Below are 9897 nucleotides of genomic sequence, written 5' to 3'. Positions count from 1 at the left end.
CGACTTTTCCGTAGTCTTAGGAGAACAGATAGGAAAAACGGGGAAACTCCATGGAGGAGGCGGCGTCGAGGAGGGGGAAAAAAAGAGGCCCTCTATCTATCCCTCGGAAGCGTGGAAGCGGCAGTGTGAAGTCCCGCGCGGTGGTGGGTCGGTCGGTTCACACGTTCCTCCGCTCCCGCGTGCGGGCAGGCGCGTGCGCACGCCGACGCGGGCTCTCCCTCCTCGCTCCAGCACCGCCCCGCCCCGCGCGCGGACAGCGAATTCCCGCCGCGAGGCCCCGCCCCAGCCGCGTTTACCTCAGCGCGGGCGACGGAGGAGGAGGCGGGCCTCTTTTTCTCCTCAGCGAGCATCCCTCGGCGAGCGGAGGGCTCGCGCGCCTCACGTGACACAACAGGTATCTCTCTCTCTCTCTTTTTCTTTCTGCGCTCCCCCCCCTTCTCCGTTCGGAGGGGAGGAGAATTAAACGAGCTCTGTCCCCTTCTCTGGCGGGGGAGGGCTGCGGGGGGGGGGATGGAGAAGGAGGAACCTCGGGTTTCTATGGTAACGGAGCGACACCCCCTCCCCCCCGCGCGCGCACACACCTCCTCCTCTTCAGGCCTCGGCAGGTCGCCAGGGGGATCATAAAGCAACGGCAGAATGCGGGGAGATGGCAGCAGGGATCTGTGGGGCGCCGGGGGGGGGGGAGATAAATAAATAGGAGAGGGGGTGAGTGGGGAGGGGGCTGAGAGGGTTAGATGAAGATGAATGTGGGAGAGGGGTGGGATGATCTTCCCTTTCACAGCTGCTTAATCAGCAAAAATGGTGTGGGGGGGGGGCTCTAAGCAAAGGTCCTCTTGGTGGTTCCCTAACATTTGCTTGGAGGCGTCTTTCCATTGTAGTGATAATTGGAAGGGGAAGGCCTAGTTGCCTTGGCAGAGGTAGTGCCCTTCAGTTTGACCCAACGGGGAGGGCGGACTTGGAAGCGGAAGAGGGGTTTGAAATCAATCAATCAAGCCGCTGTTTTAATTGTGTCATTGAGGGCTTAGGGTTGCTGGGCTGCCTCCGTCCAGGCCAAAGCACTCCTGCCTCTCGCATTTGGAGTAAGGAGGCAATGTTGATGATGATGGACTTTGGTAGACGTGGTCCAGCCAGGCATGAAACCTAAATGGATGGGGTCATCTCTGCTTTAAGAGGTACATAAATTTTCAGCTAACGTAACCTGGCTGCCGCTTGTGTATCTGGCTGAACGATTCAGGACCTTGCGTTTCATCTCTGCTTCATCGGATATCTCTGTGAACTCGCCAGCACATTACTAAGAAGAAAAACGATAAATGCGAAAAGGGGAGGGTGTATAATTAAACATGTTAAATGGGGAAGCAACAGTTAATTTATTAGGTGGTTTTTCAAGAATCCCTGCAAATCCAAAAGAAAATATACACATTATTTGTCTCTGTGTATTGGAAAGACAGTCCCATGTCTAATATATTCCTAATAAAAGACTAAAGTATGATTTTCAATATATTTTCCAAATCTGTTCTAGAAATATACATGGGAATATTACTTGGTATATAATTGTGTGACTTCACATAAATTGATATCAGAAACAGTTTAAGTCAGTATAATTATTAAAAGCTCTTTGTCTTATTTATTACATTTATATCCCACCTTTGCCTTTGTTCAAATACCAAATACAGTACTAGCACATGAATGTTCAGATTTTCTGGAGAGCTGGGGGTGGTGTGGAAGAGAAGGGGAAGTTATGCCACTTGAGCAAAAGTCCATTTATGCAATATTGGATGTCACCTATCGATATTTCCCTTTTCACAATGCCCACACACAAGTTGACATTTTTGTTTAACTAATTAGCACAACCTTAGTATCTCTCTTCTGGAGAGTCCAGATTCTGAACAAGTTGCTGCTCCTTAGTCCCAAATAGAGGGATTTACTTCCATTAAACTTCATTTGCTGTTTTGTTGTACATTTCCCCAGTTCAGGAAAGTCCTTTTGGAACTTTTCCTCATTTGCTTGGTTTCTTACCATCCTCAATAATTTAGGTATCCCATGAAAAGTCTGCGCCCTGATTTCAAGTCTTTATGACTAGTAAGAAAGCATCATTCCTATAAAATTACTCTTGCTCTGGAGGCTGGGAGCCGAACCAATGGCTTCAAGTTATGAGAAAGGAGATTCCAATTAAACATCAGGAGGAACTTTCTGACAGTAAGAGCTGTTTGACAGTGGAACGATTTCCCTTGGGAGGTGGTGAACTCATTTTCCTTGGAGGTTTTTAAGTAGAGCTTTGATGGTCATATGTCATTTATGCTTTAGTTGAGATTCCTGCTTTGCAGGGGGTTGGACTAGATGATCATCAGAGTCCCTGGACCCTTCCAGCTCTACTGTTCTGTGATTCTGTGATCCAGAAGCACCCCACTGTTTAGTCCCCTTAGTTATGAAAGCTGCCCCTTTATTCCTACCCACTGCCTTCAGTTCTTTAACCAGTTATTGAGCTATAAGAGGACCTGGCCTCATGACTGAAAAATTTGTGAATGCATTCCCTAGGGCTTGGGAGAAGTTACAAAATACAGACATGTAAGCCTATAAGCAACACTTAAAAAACAAAAAATATGCACTCATTAAAAGCTTAACTTTGGTCACACAAAACCAGCTTGAATGAGTAAGTTGTAGTGGTCCTAGATACCACATAAAATTAAGCACATTGTGGTTTTTGTTCCCCCGTTGGAGTGTGCCTTTGGGGATGAGGTCAAGCTGTTGGAAGGTTGCAGTACCTGCTGTGGCTGTAGAGACAGATATGGATATTTGTCCAAGCTTTGGTAAAATGGAGGTATGATTTGCTTGGACCATGATTAGTGGGGGGGGGGGAGCCAGAATCTGAAACTACATTTTTTATTCTTGTTTGGCACTTAACGTTGGTCCAAGGGAACTGTAACTGTCCAAGTTCTGGTTGTCATCAGGAACTGCACTTAGTTTAAAAAGTGCTTTGTTTTCTTCTCCTTTGGTGCATAAGAGAGTATTGGGGAGCTTATGAGCCTGAGACCTTGTTTTGTGTAGCATGGAAACATGGTTTACTTTTACATCTGAATCAAACTATTACCTTAAACTAAGGCAACAGAAGCTCCCCTTGGCTGCACCCTAGCCATACAGATTTATTTGAAAGAAATATCACTTGTTTTCTTTGAGCTTATTTCCAAAAACTTAGGATAGCAGCATTGGGAAGGTTCCTAGTGATATTTGATACCACCTCTGTGGCATTTTGTGTTAAAATATCTCTTCCCAGTCTCAGTTCTAAAAAGGTTAAACTCACCATTTTCAATGTGATTGTTTAAGAGGTATACCAGGTTGCTAGCAAATTCTCCAGTTTTTCTCTGACTCTCGATCCATATTTTATGAGACAGGTATTGGGGACTCTGGCACCGCCTGTTTTGATAAAATTTTGGAGACCCACAGAACAACAACACACAAGATTTTTTCATAGGATTATTATGGGATATTAAAACATACCTTGGGTCTATGTCACTCTGAATCCCTTCATTTATTTTATTTGCTTTGGATTAATAATAAGTACTACCAGCAGATATGTCTGTTTTAGGGGGGACTCAATGATAAGAAATTGTGATTTGGAGTTGAGGTGGAGTAACTTTTGCCTGTGCTGATCTTGATCTTCATCACCTTGTGATGAAGCTCTACTATGGAATAACGTGAATGAATTCATTGTCCATTTTATACCTATTTGCTGTGTGATTAATAGGGCAGCTCCATGTATGATGGTGTGGTCCGTAGATTTTCATCATACCAGAAGTTAATATTCAACATGAGTCCAATTTTAGTGAATTTAACCTTAGTTCAATTTTAGTGAAGCCTATTGAGGTGTGTTATGACTATTCATGAAAATGCGAACTGTTCAGGTTCTCCAGAGGCATTAACCGTCAGCAGAAATATGTGGGCTTGTACATTTTGAAACCTGTTCCATGGAATTTGTTGACCTATGACATACCTAGTTCCATTGTTCCACCTGAGTTCAAAAAGAATCAGATCATTCCTAAGATTGTACCTGGTACCAGAATTAGTTTGCTGCAAATTTCTCCTTAGGGGGGAATTGACTGAGAACAAGAGGTTAGAGGTAAGTTAGACGTTGACAGGATCATTTGTGCCGTCTTTAGCAAGGGTTATCTAGGTTATTGCTGTATTTAGTTGTTTAAGGAGTATTATAAATATACATAAGAAGATGCACTGATACTTTAAAGCCCTTCAGCTGTTTATTGTCCAACTTTAGTTTATTATACCCCAGCAGTTTTGATAAAGACAAATCACTTTTCTTTTGCAATCCAATTCTCTTTCTCACAAACGTACATTTTTTTTAACCTATGATAAACCCCATGTTTAATTAACATTTGTTTCCAGATGGAAATTTGTGTTTAATTTTTGGGTTGAGGTGGTAGTAACACAACTGGTTCAACTTTTGCCTGTGCTGATCTTGAGCAGACTTCCATTCCGGCCTGTTTGGGAACAACAAACCAGAATTCTGCATTCAGGCCCATGCTTTCTTGTTTCTTTTACCCACATGTGGAAGAGAGGACAGAACCCTGAGCAAATGGGATGCAAACCCCAGCATGCTATGTATCCACTATTGTGGTTTAAGTAAACCGGAATAAACTAGGAATTTCTGGCTTTTTCTTATGGGATAATGCTGTGTGTCTCAGATAGCAAAGTATTGTTACTGAGAGCAGTGTGATCATTTATGTGTCTGTTCAGAGTTCAGTGGGCTTACTCCTAAGAAAGTGGATCTGTAATTGCAGCCCAAGTTTCTGCTGTAGAAGAAGACACCAGGAAAGAATAGGCTAGATTTACTGAGGAAAATTTGAGGATTAAACAGATTTGACTCTCATTTTACATTCTGACATACTTAGCGATTTCTGTTTGATATCTCCCATTAATTGAAGATGTGTGCCTTCATAGATATTGATTAATAATGTTGAATGAAAAATATTATGATAATAAACTTTGTGAGAGTAAGCAAATCTGCCTGACCATGTGGATTATCCATCCATGAGATGGATTATTGTTTAAATGGGACTGTTATAGAAAAAGCCTGCTCCTTTTCCCTTATGGGGTATCCAAGAGCCCATATAGAGTCCTTAAGTGGGTTCCCTATTGGTAGGAGAAAATAACAGAAGCCAACCAGAGAGTACTGAGGAGCAAAGCAGTTAGTAAGCCTGATCTTTGTTAAACTGTGGCAACAAGGGAGGAGGAACCCAGAACAATGTTGAGCAAGCCCTTATATAGACTTTTGAAATTGCCCACCCTGTAGCTCAAAACCACCCCCCCAAAACATCATACATACATCACAAAAGGGGGTGGACTGCAGCAGAAATACATCACAGAAGGCGGTCTACATCAGAAATCCTGTTTGCAGGATATCTGTTAATGGTCACTGGTTGCTTATCTGGGCAGCCTGGCTATTCTTTTGTGATGGTAAATACCTGAAACCAGGTCACAGGCTCACCCTTTTCATACACAAATACGCTCTTAAGACAGGTAAGCAAGAGAGGCTTTCCCATTTCCTTCCTCCTTCCAGAGAAATATTTGAGGTCAATTTGGGAGAGTCAAAAATTGTTTGGGAGAGTCAAAATGGCTTCAGGATTGCTCTCCTGTACTATTTCAGACACATGGTTTATATACTTATGTATGTGTTTGCCTTGTACATTATGAGATTTTTTATTTTTAAGTTGACTGATAACCACAGAAAGATGTTTTTGTTTTCCCTTTTGGGGAAAAAACTTTTAATACTGTAAATAAGATTTTAACTATTTTTCAAAAATTACATTTATTCGTAAAGTTCATTTTTGTTGTTCTTGTCCTGTTTCAGATTGTATATTTAAACCACCCCAGAAACAAGTAGATAAATTAAGTCATCAAGTGAAATAGCCTTTGGCTATCTATGTACATATACAGAATTTTTAAAAAATTGCTATGATTTGGATACCAAATCATGAGTGGAAGGAAGTTTTCCTCCCTTCTTCTCCAGCCCCATCCCTCCTGAAAACTTGGATATACAGTTTTCAGATACGTTTTGGAAACTTTTTTCGTATGTGGTGGACATGTAGAAAGGGGTAATAATATTGGGAAATGATCTTTAATGAGTTGAAAAAAGTGTTTAAATTTACCTTCCCAAAAAAGGCCTTTTGTTGGGAATAACCCAGACAGAAATTCCCATGTGCCAGAAAAAATTATTTATGTATTCAACAACAGCGGCCTGTTGTCTGTTAGCCCAAAAATGGAAAGTGAGCGAGGTCCCTTGTAAAGAGGACTGGCCACTTAAGATGCTGCAATATGCATAACTTGCAGGTTTAACATACAGAATAAGAGAGCAGGAAGAACGTATATTTAGAGAAGAGTGGAAAATATTTATTGAATATATGGAAAATAATTGTACACAGCTGAAAACTCTGGCAGCATTAAGGTAAATTCAACAGAGGATACAATATTTGATTGATATAATAGTGGAAAATTGATTTGAATGGTTATAGTAAAAGTATGATATGTCATATGAATCATAAGAAGAAGGGACGTCACTGGATATTTTAACGTTTGTAAAATGTTTGAAATTATATATGTAAAGATTAAAGCTACCCAAAGGTTGTAAGGACAGGAATAGATTTGTGGGTTAGACAGGGGAATAAGTTGGCGTGACAGGTAAAACTCAAACTAAATATGTAGATTGTTATGTGCAAGGGATTGTTATGTGGCGCTGTGGGTTAAACCACAGAGTCTAGGGCTTGCCGATCAGAAGGTCGGTGGTTCGAATCCCCACAACGGGGTGAAATCCCGTTGTTCAGTCCCAGCTCCTGCCAACCTAGCAGTTCGAAAGCATGTCAAAGTGCAAGTAGATTAATAGGTACCGCTCCAGCGGGAAGGTAAACGGCGTTTCCGTGTTCTGCTCTGGTTCACCAGAAGCGGCTTAGTCATGCTGGCCACATGACCCGGAAGCTGTCTGTGGACAAATGCCGGCTCCCTTGGCCAGTAAAGCGAGATGAGCGCCGCAACCCCAGAGTCATCAGCAACGGGACCTAACGGTCAGGGGTACCTTTACCTTTACCTTCTAGCTAAAGAAAAGGCATGTTACAATCAGTGGACTGAGGAACAGAAACAGGAAGGAAGAATATCTGATAACTAAGGAGGTTTGAAGATAAAGGGCAGAGCAGATGGGAAGGAGGGACTATTAAGATAAGCAGGTGAGAACAGAGTTTTCATATTTATGAATTAACTAGCCACTTGTATGAGACTAAATCTTTCAACCATGGAGTGATCCTAATATCTCAGGAGGTTTCCATTACTGTTTTTCATTATGGTTGATGTAGTCGTCATTGTTGTTGTTCTATTTTCTTTTTCCATATGTATTCTAAAAAATGGCAAAGTGTCATTTTTAAAGGACGGATTGAAAAAAAGAGCATCTAAATGAGACAGTACAGCAATGCCTTTTGTAGATTAGCTTAGTTTTCCAGCCTGAAACATCCTTTTTTGGGGGCACAGTGTGGTGCATGAGTAAACTCCTTAGTGAAAGTATGTGTGATCAGATTGATGTTCTTCTATATGACATTTGGCAAAAAAATAAATAAATCCTGTACAAGGTTATAAAAATGAAGAATTACTGTGACGGCCTGGTCATTAGTCAGAAGTGGCTTGCTTGCTGGATTGGAGCTGTTTTGGTTGCCTGCTTCCTGAAAGGTGGGTCACTGTTGCTTACCAGTTGGAAGAGGGGTGGTGTTGTAGAGATGTTGGTGCAGTGCAAAGGGCATCAGATTGACTCCACTGGAACATCTGTATTGCCCCAGTCTCCCCATTTCCTTGCCCCCTTCTCTCTAAGCAACAGGAGCTCACCTGCCAGGAAGCTAACGTAGCATCTCTTGCCCATTGCTATTGTCAAGATGTTTTAAATACTGACTTCCTATCTGCTGCCCATGAATACGGATCATTCTATAAACTGCACATCAGAATGAAGTAATTTCTTCAGCATTCCTGACGCCAGGAGTTCTTTTATTTCACAGGATCTATTTCTCATTTAGCTGAAAATTACCTTAATAGAATATGCAACATTTGTAAAAGTGATCATTGTAGGATGTACTGTATACAGAAAAATCTGTTGGTGAGGAACAATAAACTATCAGCCCAAATAATCACAGTGATAACATCACTGTACATGGTTAGATAGTGATATAAGAGTGTGTTATTGTAATAATTATTGGGGATCAACTAGGGATTAAGCAGAAGCAATGACAACGCTGTCTTCTTGAAACACTAATGTTGCTGAATTAGATTTCAAGTGTAGCTTCTAGCCCTGCAGGAAGCTGTGTGCTACTAATTCTTGTTAAAATCAATGGCTTTCACCGTTAAGTATTTCTTAATAATTGGATTTCTGTCATCCAGGACAAGATTCTGTTTCTAAGTAGACGCTCTATTAAAAAGGAAAGCCTTTAATTGCAAGATACCCATTAAGTGTTGGCTGGTTTTCTAATTCCTTTTTGCCATTTTCTCTCAATAGAAACTCATCTACGAAATATACAAAAATGAGTCATTTGCGGCTGATTGCTGCTACCCTGAAACATCGTGGCATTTGTTCGTTGATGAAGAAAAATGTAAACAAAAAAGAATTTCTGCCAAGTCGGAGTTATGTTTCACCGGGAACCACAGAACCATTCTTGAGTGGAAGTAATTCAAATTACGTTGAGGAAATGTATTATGCATGGCTTGACAATCCAAAAAGTGTGCATAAGGTAATGCTATATATATAATTTACAAGGACATTTCCACAGCTAGAAATCTGAAGTATGATACACATTGTGGCTTGAGCCTAGCTTAAAAAGGTAAAGGTAAAGGTACCCCTGACCATTAGGTCCAGTCACGGACGACTCTGGGGTTGTGGTGCTCATCTCGCTCTATAGGCTGTGGGAGCCGACATTTGTCCACAGGCAGCTTCCGGGTCATGTGCCCAGCATGACTAAACCGCTTCTGGTGAACCAGAGCAGCGCACGGAAACACTATTTACCTTCCCACCTATTTATAATCTACTTGCACTTTGACATGCTTTCGAATTGCTAGGTTGGCAGGAGCTGGGACCGAATAACGGGAGCTCACCCCGTTGCGGGGATTCGAACCGCCAACCTTCTGATCGGCAAGCCCTAGGCTCTGTGGTTTAGACCACAGCGCCACCCACGTCCTAGCTTACCTGAGCAAAATTCCCTTTCCTGTTTTAGCCCTCTGTGCATTCCATGTCTACTCAGAAGTAAAGCCCACCATGTTGCTCTCTTTTATATTTAGGATTGAAGCATTTATTTTATAATGGTGAACATATGTGAATTTGCCTGAAGTAAATTGGGTTCTTGCAACCATTCATTCCAAGTAGTCACATAGACAGCTTTTGAAAGTAGTGCTCACATAAAAAATATTATTCTCCTTACAAGAGCAAATGGAGGGGGAAAGTGCATGGTAGGCTCAGGACTGCAATATCTCAAGCATCTCCCCATATAAATTGCCCCAGACCCTGCGGTCATCATCAGAGGCCCTTCTTTGTGTACCACAAGTGGGTGACATTTGTGGAATGCTCTCCCCAGGGAGGCTTACCTGGCACCTTCATTATATCTCTTTAGATGCCAGATGAAAATGTTTCTCTTCAGCCAGGCGTTCTGCTCTGGCTTTTAAAATGTGTTTGTGGGAGGGGGTCTTGTTTTGTTTTCGTTCTATTATGTATTTTGTATTCTCATTTTGTATTTTTCTGTTGTGAACAATATTCTGTTGTGGATATTCATAATATCATCATCTTTATTAATATTAAAGGCCACTTAACTGGTCCACGAGCCACCCCTGAACCGAGCCACCCACTCGGCGAGTCCCCGCCTGCTGCGCTAA

The 9897-nt window shown here is 41.9% G+C and overlaps 1 protein-coding gene across 1 annotated transcript in view; it reads left to right on the top strand.

The window, feature by feature from the left end:
• Nucleotides 1–310: 310 nt before the first annotated feature.
• Nucleotides 311–9897, top strand: part of OGDHL (oxoglutarate dehydrogenase like) — a 67559-nt gene continuing 57972 nt past the window's right edge. The window contains 2 exon segments of the mRNA XM_033148784.1: nt 311–394; nt 8534–8765. Of these exon segments, the coding sequence (XP_033004675.1) occupies nt 8559–8765 (207 nt within the window). The 5' untranslated portion in view covers nt 311–394; nt 8534–8558.

The sequence above is a fragment of the Lacerta agilis genome, chromosome 5 (assembly GCF_009819535.1).
Source record: "Lacerta agilis isolate rLacAgi1 chromosome 5, rLacAgi1.pri, whole genome shotgun sequence".
Lineage (NCBI taxonomy): Eukaryota > Metazoa > Chordata > Lepidosauria > Squamata > Lacertidae > Lacerta > Lacerta agilis.
Note: the sequence above shows the minus strand (reverse complement) of the source record. Positions and strands in the feature narration are given on the sequence as shown.